The following is a 25,763-nucleotide window of genomic DNA, read 5'->3' on the forward strand; positions in this document are numbered from 1 at the left end:
CAGTAGTGGGAACTATTGTAGATCATTTTCTCAACAAATCTCCCTCATGACTCTTAACACACGTTGATGAGAATTTCACACACTGTCACCTCCGAGAGGCAGGGGTCACTGTGGACCTCCTACTACATGGGCCATGAGCAAGGAGGGCTTTCTCCATTTACCGGGGCCGAGGGACTTCCTCTTCCTCTATAGCCAGAGGGGAAAGAGGAGAAAGGTCAAAATTCCAACTAACCAGAATCCTACTAACTGGAACATTGGATGAATGGTGGTTACTTTGCCTCTTGCACATGACTTTAGGAGAAAAGTGCAAGAGTTTAAAGATTCCCACATAGAGGGCCTTGACTGTGACATGGAGGCTCCGGGGAGCACCCCAGAAACAGGACACAGAGTCCTTTATGTGCTGCCCTACCTGGCAGAGAGTCGGCTGGCACATTCCAGATTCTCCACCTCTCAAAGGGGCCAAAATGGCGAGTTTTCCCCATGTCCCCGGAAATTCTAGTTCCCAGCGCTGCCCCGTCCCGTCCCGTCCCGTCCACTCTGGGCAAACACGATTCCCCAGTGGTGGCTGCCAGGCTCCATGCCTAAGGCTGGAGACCAAGATGCCAGAGGGTGGGTGGGGAGGGAGAGGGGGGTTGTAAGAGGGCAGACTTGGCACAATCAGAAACAAGAAAAGTAGAAATAACTAGACACCCCCAACAGCTACCACTAAAACCCACCCAATTCTCACTGGCTTCTAAGCATCTGTGTGTTGACACCAGGATTTCCTGGGACATTCTCTAGATAGTGCTGTTTTGATCACCAAGACGTTACACTGGGGGTGGGGTGGGGACTAACACAGGCATGCTTCCAAGCAGACCTTCCCTCTCATTATTTTATTTAATCTCTGCACCCGTGTTGGGGTCTAGGGAGCATCCTTTCTGCAGCTGAGTTACCACAATATGAATAGTTACTCTTATTGTGTGCCTAGGAGTTTTAGAAGCAAGCAATCTGGCAAGTTGATCACTATAATAGCAGTAATAATATAAGACTAGGTAGAATTTATTGAACACTTGTAATGGGCCAGGCACCCTTCTAAGCATCTTATACATTATTAATTCATCTAATTCTCAAAACAGCCCCTTGCAATTGGTATGATCACCATCCCCGTTTTACAGATGAGAAAACTGAGGCACAGAGAGAGATCTAATAACTTGCCCAAAGCCTCAGAGTAAGTGGTGAAGCCGGGGTCTCTGCTCCAGGGCTGACCTCTGAACCACTATACTGTACACACTGCTCCCAAAGTGGGGAATCCTGATCCCGCCATTTATAGGATGTGGATGGGAGGATGGGGGTGTGAGGGGCAGGGGTGCTACTGGAGGGTATGGGAGGCTTGGCTGTAGCCAAGAAGCAGTGCTGGGGAGGGGTGGGAGGTGAAGCAGCTTGCCCAAGGCCCACACCGGTTAGGGCAGAGCCAGATCTGAGCCGGGGCCATCCGACCCCCACATGCACCCACTCTACACACCTCACAGATTCCATGACTCAGTCCTGATTCTGAGCCACTGTTGTCTCAGTTGGTTTGTGGTTGTTTTGAGCAGGGGAGCCCTTTCTAAGAATACGACTGTTCTCTGGAATACCTGTGTAAGGCGAGCAGCTGTGGTAGAGACAGAAGTGGAAGGCCTGGGTGGCTCCCTCCCAAGGGGGCACCTCTTGGAAATGCAATTTGATTTCCCCATTCTAAGAGGTGTGGCTGGGAGTCGGGGAAGGAAATGTGATGAGAGAAGCAGAGTCAAAGTGGTGTGATGTGAGAAAGACTCGGCTGGCCACTGCCGGCTTTGAAGATGGAAGGGGCCACGAGCCAGGGAGCGCAGGCAGCCTCTAGAAGCTGGAAAAGGCGAGAAAACATTCTTCCCTAGAACCTCCAGAAAAGAACACAGTGTTGCTGACACTTTCGTCTTAGCCCAGTGAGATCAGTGTCAGACTTCTGACCTACAGAACTGTAAGATAATAAACGTATGTTATTTCAAGAAAAAAAAAAAAAAGAGGTGTGTCTAGAACCTGACAGACTTTCCCTGGGCCCCTCATACCTGGGCTCAGTTCCCAGTTGGTCAAGGCACACCAGCAGGTGAGGCAAGTGTGGCCACTACCATAAGCCGGGTCCCCCAAGAGTTCAAGGTCAGGGCTGGGGCTTTCTGAGCCTCACGGTCAAGGTCCAAAACTAAACAGAAAGACAATAGAGTCCAACCTTGGGGATTTTCCTGTGGAAGTAAATGAATGCTGCTAGGATCAGTGTCAGGGATACTAGAATGGGCCTTCCTGGGAAGCAGCCCCCTCCTCAATTGAAGAGATTAAAGGAGGGCCTCTTGAAGAAGGAATGGACAGTGAGGAGGTGAAGCCGGAGACAGACAGGAGGCTGGACAACTCTACCCACGGTGGGGAAGCCACTGGGAGGCGGGTGGCCCTTTGCCCTCTTGTCAGGGAGAGCTCTGAGTCTGGACCCTTTGGGTTGCCCTCTTTGCCGATGGGGAGACTGAGGCCCAGAACGGATGGGGCTGGTCCAAGGTCTCAGAGCAGTGGTGGTGGTGCCAGGGCTCAAACGGGGTCCCCAACTTGCAGTGCTGGGCTCCAGGCACAAATAATGGGGTGCCTTACACATGGCGCGTGGCTTGCTGCCTCTCCCCGAACAGGCTGACCTGGTTCTCTCAGTCTGGGGCAGGGCGTGTGTGTGTGTGTGTGTGTGTGTGTGTGTGTGTGTGTGTGTGTGTTAAGTGGAGGGGAGAACAGCCAGCTTTAGGGGAGCTGAGGGCTGGGCACAAGTGGCTGCCTCACTTCCAGCCTTTCCTTTCTCCTTCTCCCCAAAAGGAGGAACCTCTCATTGGGTCTTTGGCATTCGTTTACTTACAAAGGTCAGGGTTGAAAGTCTGATAAAATGCTCTTCTTCCCCCAGCCCGAAAGCTGCCCATGGATCTCCATGGAGGCTGAGCTCTGGGACAGTTATTTAGCTCTTTCCCCAGATCCTAGACAGGCCCAAACTAGAGAGGAAATGAATGATAAAAATGTAACTGTCTGACACCTGATACCCCATATTACGAGCTGGGCACCATTTTAAGTGCTCTTTACATCCCCCTTCACAAACCTGTGCAGGGCTTCCCTGGTGGCGCAGTGGTTAAGAATTTGCCTGCCAATGCAGGGAACACGGGTTCGAACCCTGGTCTGGGAAGATCCCACATGCCGCGGACCAACTAAGCCCATGAGCCACAACTACTGAGCCCACACGCCGCATCTACTGAAGCCCGTGTGCTCTAGAGCCCGTGCTCTAGAGCCCGTGCTCTACAACAAGCCACCACAATGAGAAGCCCGTGCACTGCAACGAAGACCTACCGCAGTCAATAAATAAATAAATAAATAAAATTGTTTTTAAAAAAACCTGTGCGGCAGGTACTCTTATTATCCTCATTCGGCAGATGAGGAAGCTGAGGCTCAGAGAGGTTAAGTCCCCTGCCCAAGGTCCCACAGCTGGTGAGTAAAAGGGGCCAGGATTCAAGCCCAGGCAACCTGACTCTAGAATCCAATTCCCTCTGGTCACAGCCAGGACAGCAAGGAAATCACACAGGGATTCAACATCTCTTTCCTTGGTCTCCTGTTCTTCCAGAGTGAGACTGGAAAGTTGGTGAGGTCTAGAGGAGACAAATGCATCTCGGAATCAGATCTGGGGTCACACCCCAGCTCCTCCATGTAGCACCTGAGGACTCAGGCTGGGTTTCCCCACCTGTCAAATGGGGATCACTTTGGGAGAAGCCTCCCAAAATCAAGGGAGACAAAAAAGCCAGCAGAGGCGAGAGGAAGGCTGGGGTAATGGTGTGGGGTCCCAAATTGCCAGGAGCCCCCAAATGGCCCCAGGAGCACTGGCCACAGGTTTCATCAAATTCCAGGTGCTTAAAAGCGGTGGTGTTCTAGCTTGGGAGAGTTTGCTACCTTGACCAGTGTAACCCAGAACCCAAAAACAGACCCTCACCTCTACCCCACTGAAGTGGGGTATCTGATCCTTGGCCACTAGGGGAAGGCCAGCCTTTCAGGGACGCAGCAGGGGGCCCCAGGTGAATGTAACCCACAAATGGCTGATGAGGCCCTTCCTTGCTAATTAACAGGGCCACATGACAGGAACCTGAAAAGGCTGGTCTGTCCCAGCAAGCTCCAGCAGGTCTGACCTGGTGCGCCGGAGAGAGGCCTTTGTCCAAGCGCAGAGGGGACTCTGAAGGTGGCACTGGGCTGGGCTGGGCTGGAGCCACAGAGTGTGGGGGGCGGGCACAACGGGAGGAGCCTTGGGGTTGGGTACTGGAGGGGGGAGGAGCGCAGCAAATAGGCCCTCTGCTTCCAGGCTAGGACACGCTACCCAAAGTATGGCCTGTAGACCTGCCGGACTTCACCTGGGAACTTCTCAAAGTGCATCTGAATCTGATCTTAACAAGGTCCCGGATGATTGGATGCACTTTAATTTTTGAGCTGCCTTGAGCTGAAATGCCTTTGAGTCATTCAACCTATCTGAACCTCTGAGTGTTTCCTCAATTGAGAAAACATAGTTTTTAGTATAGTGCCTGTTTCAATAAATAACTGATAATAATCATGATGATGTTATTATTGTTATTAATTTATTGGCTGGGAGAGAAAGGGCACCCTGTAGACAGTCTGCAGTGGTCAAGGGAGGGCCTGGCTTTCTGAGCTGAACTACAGGAACAAGAGGAGCTTATATAATGGGGCAGTAGAGAGGGTGTGTGTGTGTGTGTGTGTGTGTGTGTGTGCTGAGCTGCAAGCAAACCACAGCACACCTCCAGGGGACAGGAGTAAACAAAAATCTCCTTCACACCCCTGCCACGGACAGGTCAGCTTTCCTTTCGGTAGGCTGGTGCCAGCCTGTCCCTGGCCAGAAATATGTGCTCAGCCCCTGGGGTTCATGGCTTCCTACCTGTTAGCCTGGCCTGAGACACCAGGTCAGGGGACCCCAGGAGCAGGAATACCAGAACCAGTAGCCACCTTAGGGAGCACTGGGGTTCTCCTGGATAAGGAGCTGTGACAGTCCCTATACATTTATTTAGAACTGCAAAAAGTCCTCAGGGGAAAGAGAATGGCCCAGCTCCATCTGGGGAAGGAAACCCCAGGATTCTCAAATACTCCCATATAAAAGAATCACCCAGGAGCTGGTGAAAAGTCCAGAATCTGGGTCCTAGTCCAGTGATTCTGACTTCATGTACCCCAGGTGGGCCCCCTGGAATCTGCATTTTAAATAAGTGTTCTAGGTGGTTGGGAGGAAGGTGATTTACATTTTGGAGGAACAAGAAAGAAGGGCCCCCAGCAATCAGGGCATCCTATTGGTGGGGTGGGGTGGTGGTAGATAAAGAAGCTTGGCTCAACTAATCCAAGAGGCAAGGGAGGAGTCCTGAGTGACTGGCAGCCTTGTCTCAGGCTGCAGCAAGTCCCTTATCGTGAGATTTGCAAAGATCTACATCTCTGCTTTCTCACGTACTTTAAAAGCAATTGTGCAGCCTTTTAAGACCCTTGTGTGGGCTTCCAGGAGGCTTAATTAGGATTGCAATCGCATTAAGTGAAGCCCTTCTAATAGTTACTGGATAAATGTTAGGGAAATCCTGTAAAGAAAAATTTACCTGTCACCACCTTCACATGACTGTTTGCATTTTACCTGCTGCACCCAGCCTACCCTTGTGCAAACAGATTTTTACGACTGTAGCCACAGAGCAAGTGGTTACTCCTTAATTCCCTTACACACTCCCACACTGATTCTTCCCCCTCCATCCTACCGGCTATTCTCAAAGGGCTGGATACCGCCAGCATCTCAGAGAATGTCACAGACTCAGGGACCCTATGAAACTCTAATCCCAACCCCTTTGAGATCTTATCATGGCCTCTACATGCCTCAGCTACAGGAACTGAAGCAGGAAGTGCTCAGAGTTGGAAATGCCCTGATAATAATAAATCATGCAGGAGTTGACAGATTTGTTCTGTAAAGGGCCAGCTAGTAAATATTTTTGGCTTTGTGAACCATACTGTCTCTGCTGCCGTGACTCAACTCTGCCCTTAGTAGCATGAAAGCAACCGCAGACGATATGCAAATGATGGGCATGGCTGGCTGTGTTCTAATAAAACTTTATTTACAAAAACAGGCCATGGGCTATAATTTGCCAATCCTTGTTTTAGTGTTTTTCCTTTTAATGCTCTTCAAAGCACTGCCATATACCAACCTCAAGCAGTCATTCTGTAAGCAGTCTGGACACCAGCCCCATTGAACAGAAGAAAAAAACTGAGGCCCAGAGAGTGGCTAGGCCCCCACTTATTGACAGAGGTGGACTCCAAAACAGGTCTGGGATCTTCATCACATCCCAGAATCCCCAACACTGGTCCTTCCCCTCCCCAACTCCGAGCACATGTCCTGTTCAGCAGGAAGACCTCTGCTACCCCCACTGGCGCCCTGAGGAACACCCCAGAAACACTGGAGAGCCATCCTGCTGGGTGCACATTGCTTCCCACCCCTCCATGTGGTGCAACCAGGCTGAGTCAGATGGAGACCCAGCCCTGCCCCGGGGAACGGGAGGAGGTGCCTCCCTGAGCTCCAGCCCTGCTGGTGGAGGCAGCAGTTGGCTAGAGGTGACAGGGCACCATGCCTGCATTTCTCTACTGGAGGGACTGAACCCCACCTGCAGTCTGTTCAGTGCAGGCAAAAATGTAGAGAAGTATGTAAGGCAAAAATGTACACAAGTGTGTAAGGCATTCCCCTTGGGGAAGGAGTTGTGGGGGGGTGAGGGGGAGGTGTTCTCAAGCAGATGCCCCTCCAGTCAAATTCACCCTTGATTACCTTCCACAAAGTCCACTCTGCAAGCCGGCTAAGAGTGTGGTCTCTGGAGCCACACTGCCTGGGTTCAAATATTGGCTGTGCCTCATGAGGCAAACTGTGGGGTAATGGCAATGTCCCAAAACTGAATTGCACTGACGGTTACACAACTTGATAAGTCTACTAAAAAAATCAGTGAACTGTACACTTGAGAAAACCCTGGCTCTGTCATTTAAAGCTGTGTGATCTTGGGCATGTTACTTAACCTCGCTGTGCCTTGGTTGCCTCATCTGTCAAACAGGATCATAGGCTAGGATTCAACAAGTCAACAACACAAGGACTTTAGAACGGTACCTTGCACCTAAGCAGGGGTCAATAAATGTTTGGGACCCAGGCGAGGAGAGGCATTTAGGCCTCACAGAGTTGTACTTGGCAGGACGTGTGTGTTTGTTAAGTTCCTAAACCCTGCCTCCAAGCCACCCTGGCCCTCGTAGGCTTTGCTCCTGCTGTTTGCTCTCGAAATGCTGGATGCCCTTCCCTCTCAGCTTGCATGCTAGTTCCAATCAGAGGTCATCTCTCTCTGTTCCTTTTGCACTTACTCTTTTATAGCAAAGACTCAGAAAGGGCTAAACAGCATTCGGTCAGCTCTGTTCACCAGCTGGTCTGAGATCCTTGGGCCAGAGAGAGGCAACGTCTTGTTTGCCCTGCTCCTGTCATGGTGCCTTGTGTCCCAACTGTGACAACTTGGGTGCTGAAGTGAATCCAATAGCAGGGGTTGAGGCTGTAACATCCTCTGTGGGTCCCCACACAGTGGCCATAAAGGTCAGTGAAGGTAATGGGGTGACAATGAAAGCAGGTGAGGTAAAGCAGTGATGGGTGACCCTCCTTGGGCCCAGAAGCTCAGATCACACACAAGAAGTGAATTCCTGTCCCCACCCCCTGGATTCCCCCTCAGTTATATAGGGTACAAACTGCAGAAAGATGCAGTGATAAGGTGACCCACAGGCAGAACCCAAAGGCAGGGTGGGCATGGTGTTTACAGATGCCTGCAGACACACCACCCTGATTCAGGGGCCAGGGGCAGCTGGCAGTCAGGAGGGGCTTCCTCAGCCTCCCCTGTCGGGTCTGGGGCTTCTTCCTCTGAGCTCATAGGCAACCCAGGCCCCAGCTTGACCTGGCGAGAGCCTGTGACCCCGGTCAGTGACTTGGTGTCTGGCACAGGCTGGTATCCTGCTAGCAGTGGCTCCTGTGGATTTTTCCTGGGCCTCCCCAGGGCAGAGCCAAGTGTGTGGGCGCGCAGATAGCAGCTCCCTCTCTGCCTGTGACCCCGGGCCAGGAGAAATGCGGCTGGGAACTGGGGGTGGGGGGACGGAGGAAGCGGAAAGAGTGGGGGGTTGAAAGGACCACCCCCAAGTCCTCAGATCCAGGGGAACACTCTGTACTCAACAGTACTTCTGGGGGAAGGGTGAGGGAGGGCACTGCAAACCGCGGGAAGCCTTTCTGGCAACAATAACGCAAACATAACTTCCACAGAGAAGGGAAAATAAACACCTCGGAAGAGAGACTAAGATAAGATGCGGGGACCCCCGCAAAGGCCTCCGACCTCGCTGTGGAGAGGGGCCCCTCCTTCCCTTTCCCGGAGACACCTCTCTCGCCGGAGGCTCCTGCCCGGCCAGCACGCAGGTTCAAACGCGTTCCTTCCCCTCTGCGCTGCCGCGTCTCCCGCCCTCGAGGCCGCCGATCGCCCGGAGTCCCGGGAGGGAGGCCGCCCCCGGGGTGGGGGAACCGCCCGGCAGCCCTGCGCCCTCCGGCTCCCGGGCGCACTCACCGAAGTGCCGGGTCCCCTCCTCCGGGGCCTCCTGGGTGAAAATCCAGGGGGGGTTGGTGGCGTAGAGGGAGGTGGCGGGAGGGTTGGCGTGCTTCTTGCCGAAGAGTTTGCTGAAGGTGCCCTGCACCGTCTGGTTCTTTTTCATGCTGCCGCCGGCCGAGCAGGCGCCGGGGAGGACCGTCCCTCCGCCTCCTGCCCTGCTCCGGACTGGACTCCTCACCGTCTCCCCAGGGGCCTCTACCAGGCCATGCCCCGCGCCGTCCTCCCCGCCCGCGCACCGGGAGACAGGTGCTGCGGGCACCGCCGCTCGCCGGGAAATGCGAGCTACCTGGACAGGTAAGAGGCTGCGGCTGCGACCTGGCCCCGCCCAGCGGCCGCCGCCGCCGCCGCCGTCGCCGCCCCGCCGCCCCGCCGCCCGACTCCCCCGGCCGCATTCCTGCCGCCTCCTTCCACAACTGGCCATTGTTGGCGGGGCCCGGTGGGCCCGGGACCTCGCCCAGCCCACGCCCAGCCGCGGAGACGACCCGCCCCCTCCCTCGGGTCGCCTCCCGGCCCCCCTCCTCCACCCCTCGTCCCCCCGGGAAGGGAGGGCGCAGGCCAGTTCTCAGCTTCTCAGGAGGTGCGTGACCAGGTCGATCCGGAACTTTGGAAACGACTCTTGCGCCCAGCACTGGGGAAGTGGCCGGCAACAGCGCGCGCGCTGAAGGGTTCTAGGGGCCCTCAGAAATGCGGGCCAGGAATCTTCCATGCCTGTAAGGCAATGCCCATAAGAAAAAAAGGTAAAAGCAATAAATAAAAAAACTAAAAAAGCAAAAACTAGTGTCCCGATCTGATGACTAGGGCGGAAAATATCCTCATTGACAGAGCTCCAAAGAACATGTAGGATGACTAAATCCTGGAATTTTTTTTTAAACACCAAATTCCTTTTCTTTTTCTTTTTTCTGTGACGCTAAGTGAATATATATTTTTAACTGAAATATAGTTGAATTACAACATTATATTAGTTTCAGGTGTACAACATAGTGATTTAATATTTTTATAGATTATATACCATTTATAGTTATCATAAAATATTGGCTATATTCCCTGTGCTGTACAATATGTCCTTGTAGCTTATTTATTTTATACATAGTAGTTTGTGCCTCTTAATTCTCTACCCCTATTTTGTCCTTCTTTCCTTCCTTCTCCCCACCTCCACTAGTTTGTTCTCTATATCTGTGAGTCTGTTTCTGTTGTTTTATATTCATTCGGTTTATTTTTTAGATTCCACAAATAAATGATAGCATTCAGTATTTGCTTTCTCTGTCTGACTTATTTTAATAAGAATAATACCCTCTAGGTCCATCCATGTTGTTGCAGATGGTAGGATTTCATTCTTTTTATGGCCTAGTAGTATTCCATTGGGGTATGTGTGTGTGTGTGTATACACATTTATCTGTATACATATAAATGAAATATCTTCTGTATCCATTCATCTGTTGATAGACACTTAGCTTGCCTCCATATCTTGGCTATTGTAAATAATGCTGCTGTGAACATTGGGGTGCATGTATATTTTGAATTAGTTTTTTCATTTTCTTCGGATATATACCCAGGAGTGGAATTGCTGGATCATATAGCAGTTCTATTTTTATTTTTTTGAGGACCCTCCATACTGTTTTCCATAGTGGCTGCACCAGTTTACATTCCCACCAACAGCGTATAAGGGGTCCCTTTCATCCTCTAAGTGAATGTAATTTCTAAAAACTCCAGGTGGGTCAAGCCCACAGAGGTTCAGTTCATTCTCCAGGGAGACGAGCTGTGAACCTTTAAGTTGCTTCAAGTTCTATACTAGCTAGGCTGGGGGTGGCTGTCCACCAGGGGAGGTCCCATCAGATGAGGACCTGGGAGACTGTGTGAAAGATGCAGAGAGTAGGGGAGAGTCAGTCCAAGGGGTTAGATTTGGATGCTTTCTGGGCAGCCGGGGTGGAAGGCTGGGTGGGGGGGGATCAAGTCACAGATAGAGTGTTTCCCCTGAGCTACCCAATCAGAACCCCTGCTGCATTTCTCCTCCTCTTTCTCCCAGACAGTTGAGGTGGCACTGCTCTTTGTACCAGATATTTTCCCTTCAACTTTTCATCTTGAAAAATCTGAAAGACTAGTAAAATGACCACCTGTACTCACACACACACACACACACACATTTTTCATTTTCTTTTTACTGACAGTTGAAAGGTGTGGATATCATGGCACATCTCCCCACACCCACCACTACTTCAGTATCCATTGCCTAAGCATAAGGACATTCTCCTAAATGACCTCAATACAGTTACCACACTCAAGAGATTTAAGATCGATAGACTATTAACATCTGAAATATACTCCACATTAAAAATTTCCCAATTATCCCCCCAAGATGTCATTTTAGTTTTTGATTTTTTTCCAGTCCACAGTCTAATCAAGGTTCACACATTGCATTTGCTCGTCATGTTCCTTTAATCTCTTAATTTAGGGCAGTCCCCTGCTTTTGTTTGTTTTTCATGACAGTAACATTTTTGAAAAGTCCCCCCAGTGTCAAGGGACAGGATGAGAAGGGCCCTCAAGGCTGTGAGGTCATTGTTTTCCCACCAGGAGGGGAGGGACTGAGGAACAGATTGGGGGACAGAGCATCTTTAAAAACACTCGTGTTTCCCAAATGTTCTTGGGTGGTGACACACCTGTGCTCAACCTTGTCCTATCCCACCCACTCCCATGGCACTCCTGGAACCAATTCCTGTTCATTCAAGGAGTATTTGTGGAGGCTGTCCCAGTTGCCTGGTGCCGTGCTCAGGGTTTGTGATAACTGGGGATAGAAGAGAATTATAGAAGTCTTATTTCTACCATGGAGGATCTTGGGGTCTAATCAGGAAGCTGGGTTTACATGATTCAAGGTGGCAGAGCATGATGACCAAGTACAGAACAGTGACTGCTGTCACTAATACATACACAACAGGAATTCAGAGGAGGGGAGGTCAGCGTGGGCTGGAGAAGGCCAGGAAGGCTTCTTGGAAGAATTGAGATGTGAGCTGGCCTGTGAAGGATGACAAAGATGTTAATAGAGACCAGAAGGAGCCCATTCTAGGGCATCCACACATACCCATATGATCTGTCCCTCCACGCCCCATCTCCACATCATGGCTCCTCCCACTGTCCACACAGGAAGGGCACAAGGGGACCCCAGATGCCCCATCACACCCTGGACATCATCACAACCCACCCAAGTGCTCTAGACACTCAGGCATGAGATAGGGGCTTCCTTCTTGGAGACCTCTGAGGTACGAGGCCCCTCCAACCTTGGGTTGCTCCTGGGCTCTTACACCCTGAACCATCCCCAGCAGAGCCACCATCCATTGGCTCCATTCATGTACAACTTCCACCATATAACTAATATTCTTGAGAACCGCTGTGTGCTCAGCTCTGGGCTGTGAAGGATCCAGAGAAATCAAAGACATGGTTCCTGAGTTCAAGTTGCTTTAGTCTGTTTGGGGAGACAGGGAGAGACACATGGAGAGATGAAGGGTGGGGAGGTAAATGATGAGGGGGAGACTAACAATGGAATTAACAGAGGCTCAGAGGAGGAGCAGTCAGGGTGGTCTGGAGGATCGGGGCGTGGGGGGGGGGCATGTGGGAGGAGCAAAGACCTTTGCAGGGGCTTAGGATGGTGGAGCTGGGAATTGGGGGTTGGAAGGGAGGTCACAGCAAGATTGGCCAGGGTATGATGGGCTTAAAAAGGCCAACTGGTAACATTGGAAACAACCCAGATTGTCCAGCTAACAATGACTGGTTAAATGAATTATGGCATATTCACACAATGGAATAATAATGCAAGTCTAAAAATGAATGAGTCAGCCGACTGTGTCCAGTTATCTACAAGATAAACTGATAAACTGTTGACAAAACCGTGTGTGTGTGTGTGTGTGTGTGTGTGTGTGTGTGTGTGTGTTACCATTTGGGGCAGGATAAGTATGATCATATTTGCTTGTATTGGCACAGAGAAACTATGGAAAGACACATAAGAAACTAGTAAAAGTAGTTACTGGGGGGAAGTGGGGGGAACTGGGCAAATGGAGTGGGAGGGAGACTTTTCACTGAACACCTTTTTATAGTTTCTAATTTTCAAACCATGGTAAATATATTTGCTGTTTAAAAATTAAAGATAAAAATAACTCAGCAGGAGAGTTTAGTCTAGAAGTGTGGACCACCACGAACCAGCAGCCTCTACATCATCTGGGATCTTACTAGAAATGTAGGATCTCTGGCTCCATTCCAGACGTTGGGCAACCTCTCTGGGTCTCCGCTTGTTCTTCTGTAAAACCGGCTATTAATTTAAGGCCATTGTGAGATTCAGTGAGCTGTTGCATTAAGGTACCCAGCAGAGGATCTGTATTTTAACAAGACCCCCAGGTGATTCAAGAGCATGTTAAGGTTTGAGAAGCTCAGGCCTAGAGTCAGTGGTTACCAGGCAACGCAGCAGGCAAGGGTGACTGGTGGTAACAGCTGTGTATAAGGATCATCTAGCAGCTGGATGAAGGGCCAGGAGAAGGAGAAAGTGTAGGCTGAGGGGCTAAGAGAGGCTGCGTAATTGATTGGTTCATTGGTTAAACAGTTGGTATTGATACAAGCAGGAGGGGATATGGACACGCGTGCTGGTGGTAGAAAGAAAAAGTAAAGTTGTTAGTTTGTGAGACATTTCTTAGGAAGAAAGGAAGGGCTTGGTAAACAGCTTGCATATAGGGAAGTAGAAAAAACGACAACAGCGAGAACTCTGAGCCCGTTTCCTCGTCTGTAACATGGGAGTAATAACAGTACCCCCGTCTGAGGGTTGTTAAGAAGATTAAATAGGATGAAGGATGTGAAGAGCCAGCACAGGGCCTGGCACCCAGGGGCCACTCCTCAAGTGTTTGTTCATTTCTCCTCCTTCTGGTCCCCTTGCTTTTGGGGTTAGTTTTGGTTGGGGATGGAGGAAAGGGGGGAACGAGAGTGACCCATGAACACCAGAAGGGTTTGAGGCTGCTGAGTCTGGACAGCAGGGCTCTCTCTGCCCTTACACCACCCATTTCACCCAGATTCCACTCCCATGTTGGTGCATGAGGGGTGGGCAGTTTCTGGCAGCTTTGGAGGCTGAGTTCTCTGGAGCAGGCTTGAGGCCTGATTCTCTGTCCAGCTCAGCCCCCCAGACCACTGTAGCCCCGCTCCATCTAATGACAACACCTCACACCTGCTCCCCCAGGAAAAGAAACCACCAAATAACAGGCTCCCGTCGAAACAGCCAAAAGCCCAATCCTGTAATTAAATCTCGGCTCAGCAATGACTTAGTCACCTCCAAGAACCAACTTTACTGGCCGGTTCTGGAATGGGGGGTGGGATGAGGGCCTGGCAGGTGCAGTCTCCCCAGAGACCCAGCCAGGCCTTTGTCAGAGCTGTCAGGTCTCTCCTCCAACAAAGCCAAACACTCCTGTCTGGGGGAGTGCACTCTGAGCGGGGGGGGCGGGGGAAGGCAGGCTGAGAGACCCTGAGAGTCACCTCATTCCCCGACCCAGGTCTCTGTGGCTAGCTCTGCAGGGGCAAAAGTCAAAACTCCCGTCATGCCAACTCCCACATGCCACTGAGCTGCAGCTCACCTTGTCCAGCCCCGTGTTCCAGGCTGGAGACACCTTCTACCAGACCAGCCCCTGAAAATGTTCCCTTCAGCCTGCAGGGCAGGGTGGGCTTCAATCCCCCCAACCTCGGCCCTCCTCTGGGCTGGGCAGGTGCCAGGAGATGTGATCAGGCTGAGAGAAAGTCTGGCTGGTGTGGAATCCTACATCCTGAGAAGGGGGTCAGGGTCATTACCTGGTGCCTAAGAGTGTGAGGATCCAAGGCCCAGCCCTGGGTAGGGAGTGGTGTGTTCGGGGTGCTGGGGAGAGACTCATTTCCCTTTGTAACCGTGGGCTCTGTGGATGGGACCATGGCATAGTGGGAAAGACCCTTGCTGGGGAATAGGTTTGAATCCTGACCGTGCTGTTTAGCAAGGGTGTGACCTTGGCTGAGTTACCACCTCCCTCTCTGAGCCTCAGTTTGTTCATCTGTAAAACGGGCTATTAATGTAGGTTTTTATGAGATTCAACGAGATAAAGGGTTAAGATACCCAGCAGAGAGTCTTGACTCATGATGATTACTTAGTACCTACGTGCTCCTGCCCCGGTTCCCTACCCTGACTTTGGGCATGGAGGTGCTAAACAGAGAATAGCAAAGACAGAACAGAGGCCCTGAGAGGCTGCACAAGAGCAGTACCAATTCTACAAAGAACCTCAAGAAGGAAAATTACACCGAGGCCCAGGAGACAGGGTGGGGCAGGTGTCTACAAGGTTACCTCGAAGGCCAGACAAAAACATCCCATTGTAAAACACATCGCACCATCTGAAATCATGTGTCTATGTTAAAAAAAAAAGATTGTTAAGTACAAAAGCAAAAAACAAAATTTCATGTAGATTGTGACTACAGGTAGATAAAGTGTATTTGTGAATGGCCAGGGGTTAGCAGGAAACAAGACCTTGGAGATGGCTCAGGGGGAATGCCAGGACTACATGTGGGATTTTTACTTTTCAGTAATGTGCTCTGTTGGTAGATCATTTGTTTTAACTTAAAATTCTACAAATAATAAAGAACATAATTTAGCACGGAATACATGTTCTTTTTTAAAAGAACACTGGATGGGGGTGGTGGTGGTGTGTGGAGATGTGGAGTCTAGTGGCTCTTCTGCCACTAACCTCCCGTGAGACCATGGAGCCTTCCTGAGCCTCAGTCTCTCCATCTGTAAAATGGGATGGCAGACTCCAATGCTCAGGTGTAGTTTCTCATCTCGTTAAAGTGCTCATTGGCTTGCAGAGCAGGGGCAGAACAGCATATGAGGCTGTCTGGCCCTCCTGTACAGGGGGTCTCTGAGGAAAGCGAGGTGAGCACTGGGATACAGGAAGCATTTCCTGGGCATGGCCGTCTCCTCTGCACCAGACCTGTGCTCTGGTGTGGGAGGTCTAGCCTTCAAGATCAGTCCCTACCCTCTAGGAATCAGCACAGCCCCGCAACACTTCTCACGTGTTCTGGAGACTAACACTTGAACGGGGACTTTGAGCCCTGGGTGCGTTTCCATGCAACCTCTCCTGGGTCCAGCTTGTCTCTCTCTCTCTCTCTGTGTCTCTCTCTCTGTGTGTGTGTGTCTCTCTCTCTCCCTGAGACCTGGAAGGAACAGCAGCTGCATCTGCCATTCACTGAGCATCTTTTCTGTGTCAGACATGGGGGCCGAGTGGATTATGTGCATTAACCCACTACCATCAAGTCAGCCCTGCAAGGAAGGGGCAATACACCCATTTTATGGATGGAGAAAAGAAGATTTCAAATGACATCTACTCATACTCTATGACCAGTCAATTCTGTCTTAGGAGTAGGCCCCAAAGAAACCTTCACCCTGGTCCATAAGGGGACGTGGATGTGATGTCATTGCAGTGCTGTTTGTGGGGATGGGAAATTGGAGACACCTGGGTGGAGAAGGGATACACAGCATTTGGAAGCAAGGAACTAAATGCTCGTATAGCAACGCAGATGGATCTTAAAAAACAGAACGTAGCGATCAAAGTAAACAACAGAATGAGATCTAAAACACACAAAACCACTTAAGTAAATGAACACTACTTGCACACAAAACAACAATATATATTTTGCAAACACATATGAACAAGAAGATACTCATTAAGCACATTTGAATGGTTGCCTCTGGTGGGGGTGGGTGGAGAGCATGGCTGGAGACTGGAGATAAAGAGGGGAAATTAATACAACAAGAGTGGAGGACTTCATGGACCAGTGGTGATAATGCACCATGAAGTGAGCTGTAGGAATAACTCAGACACCTGTACTTGAAGTCCAACAAGGGAAACTCAAGTAAGGATCAGAGAGGTTAAGTAATTTGTCCAAATCACACAGCAGGTAAGGAGGAGTGGAGAGGATGTTTAAATAAGCAGGCTACCTCTAAGTAGCCTGCAAGGCAGTAGCAGGACCCTGAAAGCCACATGCCTGCACCTCAACAGAGGTGTGTATGTGGCAAGGGATGGGAGTGGTCTCTGGATCTTCCTGGGCTCCACAAGTCAGCCCTGAGTCTCACTAGCTCTCCCCATCCTTCCCAAACACCCACTGAGCGCTGTGGGGTACAGATCACCGTCCTTACCTTCCGGGAATTTTGATGAGGAATAAAATGAACTCACGCTGGGAATGTGGCAGAGAAGTCAGAAAGGGTGGACTTCCCGGAGACAGGACTGATTCCGTGCTGTCTGGAGCTTAGAAATGATAATAACAATATAACTCAGCGCCTACCATGCAGCAGGCCCTGCTCCAAGCTCCCGTTCCCTCTTCCCCACCCTCTCCCAAGCAAGATATCATCTGCCCAGAGCCTTGGAGATCCCTGAACAGAGGCTCCGCAGGGCTGCTCCTCCTCCCCTTCCTCCCTGCCTGCCTCCCCTCCTGGCCTCTCCCAGCCTCCTCAGAAATTAGGGGTCATTACCATCAGGGCTCACACCTGATGGTCATTACCTCCGATCTCACAATCTGAGCAGAGCGTACAAGTCATCTACACCTCAACCCCCAATCTGCCTGTGGGCCCCAAAATCTACCCCATGCCCAACAGTCAGTGCTGACACAGTTCCAGGAAGGAAACAAATCCTGGGTCCAGCCCAAGCCAGTGGGCTGAGGGCAGGAAATCACCAGCTTGCTTTGCCTCCGCCACCCTGGGCCTCCGCCTTTCCTCCCCCACTGACCCAGGGAGAAGCCCAGGGCACTCCTACATGTGGCATTTCTGACACATTCCTGGAAGGCGCTCACCAAGTCTGGTGTTGGGGAGATGGGACCCTAAGGAGGTGTGTGTGGGGAGGGGTCAGGTTTTGAAGATGGGGAGAGGACAGCCCATTCAGCCACCTACCCCTCAAAGCAATTACCCACCCAAACATAATAAAAGCTAATAGTTATTGAGTGCTCACTCTGTGCCAGGTACTGTCCTAAGTGTTTTGCCCAACTCTATTAGTTAGGGACCTTTAGCCCAACCATTTTACAGATGAGCAAACAGAAGTACAGAGAGGTCAATTACTTGCCCAAGGTCACACAACTGATAAAATGGTAGAGCCAGGATTCAAGCTCAGAAAGTCTGGCTCCTGGGCCTGCAATCCCGTCCTCTACACCACAACAACCCACCATCGATCCGCTCATTGACAATCTGCCCATCCACTCAACCATGGCCACCCCACCCAGACACCTGTCTACTCACCTATCCATCCATCCCTTCATCTCCTAACCCCCTGTTTGAAGTGGTCCAGGAAAGGGAACAGCAAATATTGAATACAAAGGCTTAGAGGGGAAGAGAGCAGGACATTTTAAAAAAATATTTATTTATATATTTATTTAGGCTGCACCAGGTCTTAGTTGTGGCACGTGGGATCTTCGTTGCGGCATGCGGGATCTTTAGTTGCCATGCAGGATCTTCTGGTTGTGGCATGTGAACTCTTAGTTGTGGCATGCATGCGGGATCTAGTTCCCCCACCAGGGATCGAACCTGGGCCCCCTGCATTGGGATCACAGACCCTTACCCACTGGACCACCAGGGAAGTCCCAGAGCATGTTTAAGAAAGTAGCTACTGCATAGAGTAAGGGAAAAGATAGCAAGAGATGAGACTAAGAAGGTGACCAGGGCTCAAATCAGGAGGGTCTGCCCATCCACCATCTATCCACCTGCCCACATCCATCCACCTGCCCACATCCATCCACCTGCCCATCCACCCTCCCACTCCTTTGTCTGTCCATCCATGGATTCATGTGTCCATCCATCATCCATCCATCCATCCATCCATCCATCCATTCATCCACCCATCCTTCATCTCTGTACTTTAGAAGGCAGATAGAAAGAGAGGAAGAAAGAGAATGGAGAGTTGGCTGGGTACATTTATTCCCCGCCAGTGATCTCTCGTGAAATCACGAGAAACATGAGGGTGCCTGGAGGAGTATTAGGACTGCTGGAGGCACCTGAATAACTAGGATGCTTTCCTCCTCTCTCCACTCACCCCACTACCCACAGCTCAAAGGTCCTGGGAATTGTGGGAAGAAGGAAGTGCAGAGTGAGTCAGTATCAAGGTTGTAAGACCCATCCAGACCTTGAAACTTCAGCCCTCAGCCCTGCCCCTGTATCTCCTTAGGAAGATAGAAGGAATTGTGTTGTCAAAGAGGTGTCACAATGCCCCCAGCCCCATACAGTTCTCCCTACCTTGGCATCCCAGTACCCTCCCAAGAGTCCCTGAAAACCTCTGGAGCCCCTGGCCACCAGAAGTTCCATCTCATCACCAAGGAAGGCCCTGGTCAAGGATGTCCCAGGTAGGATGACATCACAGTGTTGGATCAGGGAAGCCCAAGGTCACAAGAAGTTTGACTGGCAGAAAGGAGCATGAAGGCCCCAGCCAGGCCCGCCTGTGCTGGGAGCTGAAGGCCTCTTACAAAAGGCTTAGGTGCCGGTGACACTGCCTGACTCTTGTTCCCCAACTGTGGAGCTGTCATTGTCTCCCGGGAGGCGGGGGAGGCAGGCAGGAAGTGGGCCACCATCAATTCCTCTGGTTCCTGCCCCTTCACTTCCCCGAGAGGCTTCCTGGACTGTTAGTTTGCATGGCCCCACCTCCTAGGCAAACTTGTGACAAGTAATAATGCTGGCAAACGTTTACTGAGTGCTGAAGAGGTCTATGTACCTCGCCAAGAATATCTCATTAACTCATGGTAACCCTATGAGATAGATTCTCTTGTTATTCCCACTTCATAGATGGGAAAACAGACACAGCGTATTATAAATTACCAGGGGGAATGCCCTGGTGGTCCAGTGGTTAAGACTCCATGCTTCCACTGCAGGGGGAACGGATTCGATCCCTGATTGGGGAACTAAGATCCTGCACGTCGTGCGGTGTGGCCAAAAAAAAAAAAAAAAAATTCACAGACGAGCAGGTACCCAGTAGGTGGTGGAGCTGGAATTTAAATTCCAGGCCGTCCTGCTACACGGCCTCCTGAGGGAGCTGAGATCCCCGCTAGGTCTTCCCATTGACTCCCTTCAAAGTCCCCCTTGTCCCCACCGCGGGCAAATATGTGCTCATAAAGGTTCAGGGGAGTGTGTCGACACCTCGGTGTAGGAGCTGGACGAGGCTGATGATAATTACCATTTGCTTTTACAGCTCCCGCGACTCATCACCCCCCCCCACCACAAGCTGGTGCAGTAGATAGCCTTATTAGCCCCATTTTGCAGATGAGGCAAGTAAAGCTCAAAGAGGTTCAGCGACTTGCCCAAGGATGCCTGACCTGTAAGGGCAGAGTCCGGTCCTGAGCTCAGCCTTCAAACTCCAAAGGCCAGGCACATTTCCAGTACCAGGTGCCCTGGGAGCCTTCGCCAGCTGCCTCACCCAATGCTATTTGCATTTTCACAGGGCACAGGCCCTCCGTGAAAAAGCGAGGTACTAATAGTGGAGTGTCAGGCATGGGCTAGGCCAGCAGATGGGCAGGGGGCCTGAAGTATTTGGGAGGACATACATATCACAATGAGGTCTTCTTGCCCTACTCAGAAAGTGCCACGCTTGAGTCTGTCTCTTCCCCATTCTACATCCTGGTATAAGGGGAAAACGTATACATTGTATATCTAAAAGGCCTTGATGGAAGTCATAGAGGGAGGGGGTCAGATTCCTTCTTTTGGCTCTAACTCAAAACCCAATTGAAACAGGGTAGTGAGATTCAGAAGGGAGGGAAGGGGCTGGTGGGACCCTCTCCTTGCCCTTTAAGCTTCATTGCCCCACCCCCATCCCCCATAGAACAGGAGGAATGGGAGGCTTAAGGCTGCAGGAAGCAGATAGGGGAGATGGGGATCTTCCTTCAACCTCTAAACCAGTTTTCTCAACCTTGGCACTATTGACCCTGTGAGCCAATCATTCTTTGCGGGGGCGGGGGTGGGGATGTGTGGCTGTGTGCTGACCTGTGCAGTGTGGGATGTTTAGCAGCGTCCTGGCCTCTAGACACCAGTAGCACCCCCCAGTAGTGACCACCAAAAATGTCTCCCGGCATTGCCAAATGTCCCCTGGGAGGGGGGAATACACCCAGTTGTGAACCATTTCTCTAAAGTCACACACACACACACACACACACACACACACACACACACACACACACACACGCTGTGCATTTGACAGGGAGGACCTCTTGAGAGGGGAGGAGTTGGTTAAATGAAACCAGATGTTAACCTGGAAAATATGCAGTCGGCCCCACCCTCCCTCCAGAGCTGGCCAGATGGGGTGTTCTCAGCCCTCTGAGCTTAGTCGCCTGGAGCCTGGCTGGGCCCCCGGAAGGGGCAGGGCAAGGCTGGGACTGCCTGGGCCTCCTCCTCCTCCTCCTCCTCCTCCTCCTCCTGCCCCTCCCCTTCCCCCTCCTCCTCCTCCCCATCCACCTCCTCCTCCTCCTCCTCCCCCCATCCACCTCCTCTTCCTCCTCCTCCCCCCGTCCCTCCCCTTCCCCCTCCTCCTCCGCCCCATCCACCTCCTCCTCCTCCTCTTCCCCCCATCCACCTCCTATTCCACTCCCCCTCCTCCTCCTTTCTCTCTACCTCCTCCCTTCTCTCTACCTCCTCCCTCTCCCCTTCCCCGGGGCTGTCCCTCTGCCCCAGTTTCTGTGTGGGTCTCGTCCCTGGATGTCCTGGGGTCCTGGGTCCCCCTAACCAGGGTCCCAAGCGTAGGGGCAGCAGCAGCAGCTGGGGCATAACTGACGGGAGACCCAGGGCCTGGGCTGGGGTGGAGAGGGAGGGGAGGATTCAAATCCTGGTTCCTGCACTAACTGGTCACTAGTCGTGCGACTTCTTCAAGGTTCTTACACGCCACTCACTAACCATGTGAACTTAGGCAAAGCTTAGTTTCCTCTGAGCCTCAGTTTCTGCATTTGGAAGATGGGAGTAACATCTCAAAATGGCTCTTCGGGGTTTTTGCAAAGCTGAGTGGTTAGCACTTGGTAGATTCTCAATCCTGTTAGCAAAGAGCATTGCCCTTCCCCCTGTAGGAAGATCCCCCCCGACCAACTCTTCTGAAAGCACATGCCTCTGTCACCCCTCACACCAGCTCCCGAGCCTGAGGTGCAGGGTCCAGGTGGCCAAGACTGCTGGGGAGCAGGGGCTGGTAGGAGGTGGGGCCTCTGCAGTTCCTTCACCACTATGGCCACAGGATGAGCCTTCCCGTGGTGTCAGGAGGACCAGAACCTCAGAATCATGCTTTTTTTTTTGGGTGGGGGCTGTGTTGGGTCCTTGTTGCTGCACGCGGGCTTTCCCTAGTTGTGGCGAGCGGGAGCTACCCTTCATTCCGGTGCATGGGGTTCTCATTGCGGTGGCTTCTCTTGCTTCGGAGTATGGGCTCTAGGGCATGCAGGCTTCAGTAGTTGTGGCGCAGGGGCTTAGTTGCTCCACGACATGTGAGATCTTCCTGGATCAGGGCTCGAACCCATGTCCCCTGCATTGGCAGGTGGATTCTTAACCACTGCGCCACCAGGGAAGTCCCCAGAATCATGCTTAACATGGAAAAAACCCAAGCCACTTCTGTGGCCCAGGAAAGGAAAATTCTGCAGGGCCAGGCCGTCAGCCTCAACACTGAGGATAAAGAAATTGTCATGGACTCTATAGCAGTGATTCTCACTGCCCTCAGGAGACACTGGCAATGCGAGAGACATTCTTGGCTGTCACAATTGGGAGGGGGGGCTACTGGCATCTAGTGGGTAGAGGCCAGAGCTGATGCTAAGCATACTTCATTGAAGGACAACCCCACAGCAAAGATTTATCCAGCCCAAAGTGTCAATGGTGCCGAGACCTAGGAACCCTGCTCCCCAGGGCTTCATATTTGTGTTCATATGTGCAGTGTCTTTGTTACTTCCACACCCAGAGCCTGGTTTACAAGAGGAGCTCAGGAATAGTTTTGCACGAAAGGACGGAGCAACCGATGTCACATCCTCAGCTGCACTAAGAGATAATTCATAGAATAAACCTCACACTCGCGGTGTGTCATCCTGTCTGTGCAGGGTCCACAGACCCAGAACCAAAATCCAGCCTTCAAAACCCCAGAGTGTCCTTGCCAAACTGAGGCATTGGGCTGCCCTCTCTCACCAGCGAGCCTGAGGGCTGGGGAGGGGCCGCCTTGACTGCTCGCCTGCCACCCAGCACCCCTGGCAAGGGCTCAGCAAGGTGACAGAATGAGGACAGAAAGGAATCGGCAGGCCCTGCCCCACAGTGCTGTGGATATGGCAGTACACCCTGTGGAGTACAGGGTGTGGTCCCTGGGGTCAGCCAGGCCTGGGTTCCCATCGCAGCCTGGCTCCTTACCAGCCACGTGACCTGAAACATGGGAATAACCTCCTTACTTCAGTTTTCTCAATTATAAATGGGGCTAATAGTATACCTTCCTTAAAGGGTTAATGTGAGGATTCACAGAGAAAATCCGCTTAAAGAGTTTGGCGCCGTGCTCATAAATGGTAGTGAAAAACGAGCGTTGATTATCACTGTCATACCTCATTTCCGGTGCTTGCCCCTCTGCTTGTAATCCTGTGTCCCAAGGCTGAGCGTGGATGAGTCTGGGAAGGCTGCTGATGGCTCGTGCACCCCTCCCTCTCTCCAGTTTGGCTCTGTGCCAGCACTGGGTTAAGCCCCAGGGACACAGGTGAATAGGATGTGGTCCTGACCGCTAGGAGCAGTTTACGGGCTGTTGGGACATTAGCAAGAGCCCGGAAGGACCAAAATTTGGGATTAAGATGAGGCAAGCACAGCACCTAGGGCGCAACATATTGTAAGGAAGCACTCACCATGCCCTTGCACGAGTCTGAGTGTGAGTACCTCCTTAAAATGTACACCGTTGCCTCACCCTAGTCCCAGCCCAGCAAAGGACCACATCCCAAGAGGAGGGCCTGAAGGCACAGAGGAGGGTGAGATGGGGGCAGAGACTGCAGCATCTGAGGCTCCCTGGAGGAGGTGTCATGAGGGCTGCTGGCTTGGAAGGATAGGGAGAATTTTGAAGTGCAAAGCTGAGGGCACGTATACTGCTGGGTAGGAAACTATGGGAGCAGAGACTGCCTTGGAGAAAAGCCCTGGGCAAGTTTGAGTTGGGCAAATAGTTTGTAAATTAAATGCAAAAGAATGTACAGTACGACTTGGGTATAGGGGGTTTCTTTTGTAAGAAGGCAGGGGTTCAACTTCTAGTAGCTCTGCAGCTAGGGATTCCCTCCCAGTTCCCTGGGGCCTCAGCAGAGAGAAGATGGGTTCCCCTGAGATTTGTAGCCTGGGGGAGTGGCTCCAGGGCCAGCAGAGCTCCAGGGCGGCTCTGTGGGCTTCTGACCAGTGCCCCTGTCCCCTCCCTCCTGCCTCTGACCCTCGAGGTCAAAGTCCCGGTGTCCGATACGCCAGCTCTCCCCTTCTTTCCTTCCTCCCAGGACTCACAGAAACCCTCAGTACCCAGCCATGGGCCAAAGACGCCATCAGGCAAAAAGGTGAAGCCTCCACCCTGTCCCCTGTCCCGGTCGTGGAAGCAGGACCATGCGCAGACTCTGGCGGCAGCCTATGTGCCGGTGGTGGTGGACCCCAGGGGGCAGAACCCGGACAAGTTCAGGCTCAATTTCTACACCTCCCAGTACTCCAACACCCTGAACCCCTTCTACACCTTGCAGAAGCCTACCTGCGGCTACCTGTACCGCCGGGACACCGACCACACCCGCAAGCGCTTCGACGTGCCTCCTGCCAACCTGGTCTCGTGGTGTTCGTAGGCCTGTGCCAGTCAGAAGCCCCCTACCCTGCACCCTCACCCCCATGATCCCGGGTCCCAGAGGGGAAGGGCTGCTCCCTCCTGGAGGAGCAGAAAGTGCCTGGGCTAGGACGGCTGTGCCCTGCCCACTGTCAACAATGGCAAAGGGAGGTCTCACTTCTCAGCAGCAATTAAAGTTTGTCCTTCCTTTCCCTGGCATCTGAATGGGTGGCCGTGGGTGGGTAGACTGAGGCCACAGGGGTGTTGTAAGCAACGTTATGTCCGGAGGTGCCTGAAGACTTGGAAAGACTTGATTCTCATCACCTCACCCCAAGAGTAACCTCAATTCCCCTCCAGAGCCTGAGTCCCAAGCAAAGTCCATACTGGCCATGCCCTCCCAGTGACCCAGGCTTGGCAAGCCATCCAACAACAAGAAAGAGATACATCAACTGACCGTGACCTGGGGTTGGAGCAGCCACTGAAGAATGGGGAAGTCCTGTAGGGAGCGAACCCGGTCTCCAGGGGGCCTCCTCTCTAGCCCTAGTTTTACATAAAACCACCTCTTCTGACTTGTAGTTTGTTGGCGAGGGATGGATTTCCCATCTCAAGTCTTACCTCTGGTCCAGCAGAACTGACGCTGAGGTTAGTTAGGCTCATGGGCCCTGGTTCATGGAGAAGGGGGATGAAGGCAGAGGGCACTTGACTCATGGCCTGACTGAGTTCTGGTCACTGCCACCCAGGCCTGGATCCAATGGCCTGCTGGCACCAGCTCAGACCGGCCTGTGACAGCTGACTGTGGACATCTCCCAACTCCTCAACCAGTGACTTCCTGCTGGTAGCTTGAAATCAGCCGTGGTGGAAGTATTTACACCACGGAAACCAGCAAACACCTATAAACTGGGGTTTCTTTTTTTTCCAGAGAGCCAGTGGTTAAATTCACCACTGGGTGAATCCAACTGGTTTCATTTCTAGGAATCACACCTCATTCTAGGTAGAGTGGCGTATTCAGTGGAGCATCCTTCTAGAGCACAAGAGGCTGGGGCTGGTGTGGGATGAAGGGACAGGATGTTGAGGACCCAGACCAGCAGCCAGTGCTTGGCCAGGCTTCCCTGGATACCCTTCTCTAAAAAGAAGATGGTAAGTGGAGAGAAAGGACGAGAGGGCCTCCTAAATATCACATAACAGCGAAGAATCCAGGTTCTTCCAGGTTGAGGTAGGCTGTCTTTCAAGGCAGAAGCTTTCCTCGAATGCCTGGTGATCCTAGGCTGGAAGCAGGCCATTCGGCATCTGTACCAAGTCTCTCCTG

General features: G+C 51.9%; 3 protein-coding genes across 15 annotated transcripts in view; 2 read left to right on the forward strand and 1 right to left on the reverse strand.

The window, feature by feature from the left end:
* The window catches only part of LOC309607436 (uncharacterized protein C6orf132), a gene marked incomplete at its 5' end in the record, with an annotated part of 42,322 nt that extends 33,214 nt beyond the window's left edge, over positions 1 to 9,108 (reverse strand). For 6 of the 13 annotated variants that reach the window (XR_014232401.1, XR_014232402.1, XM_082345940.1 and 3 more), the window contains one exon: positions 8,646 to 9,042. Coding sequence is in view for 11 of the 13 variants with exons in the window: in XM_082345940.1 (XP_082202066.1) it covers positions 8,646 to 8,790 (145 nt within the window). Of the gene's footprint in view, positions 1 to 8,645 lie in introns of all 13 variants that reach the window. The other 7 variants (XM_082345938.1, XM_082345937.1, XM_082345933.1 and 4 more) reach the window with 2 other exon arrangements.
* Positions 9,109 to 9,349: 241 nt separating this feature from the next.
* The window catches only part of LOC309607453 (guanylyl cyclase-activating protein 1), a 40,290-nt gene continuing 23,876 nt past the window's right edge, over positions 9,350 to 25,763 (forward strand). The window contains exon 1 of the mRNA XM_082346006.1: positions 9,350 to 9,424. The gene's annotated coding sequence lies outside the window, so the exon portion shown is untranslated. The remainder of the gene's footprint in view (positions 9,425 to 25,763) is intronic.
* Positions 22,920 to 24,479, forward strand: CIMIP3 (ciliary microtubule inner protein 3; the record flags this gene model as incomplete). The annotated part of the gene is made up of 2 exons (XM_082347255.1): positions 22,920 to 22,994; positions 24,150 to 24,479. 2 exons carry the CDS (start codon positions 22,920 to 22,922, stop codon positions 24,477 to 24,479), a joined length of 405 nt encoding a protein of 134 aa, XP_082203381.1.

This window comes from Balaenoptera borealis (assembly GCF_965194805.1).
Source record: "Balaenoptera borealis genome assembly, chromosome: 12".
In the NCBI taxonomy this organism is placed as follows: domain Eukaryota; kingdom Metazoa; phylum Chordata; class Mammalia; order Artiodactyla; family Balaenopteridae; genus Balaenoptera; species Balaenoptera borealis.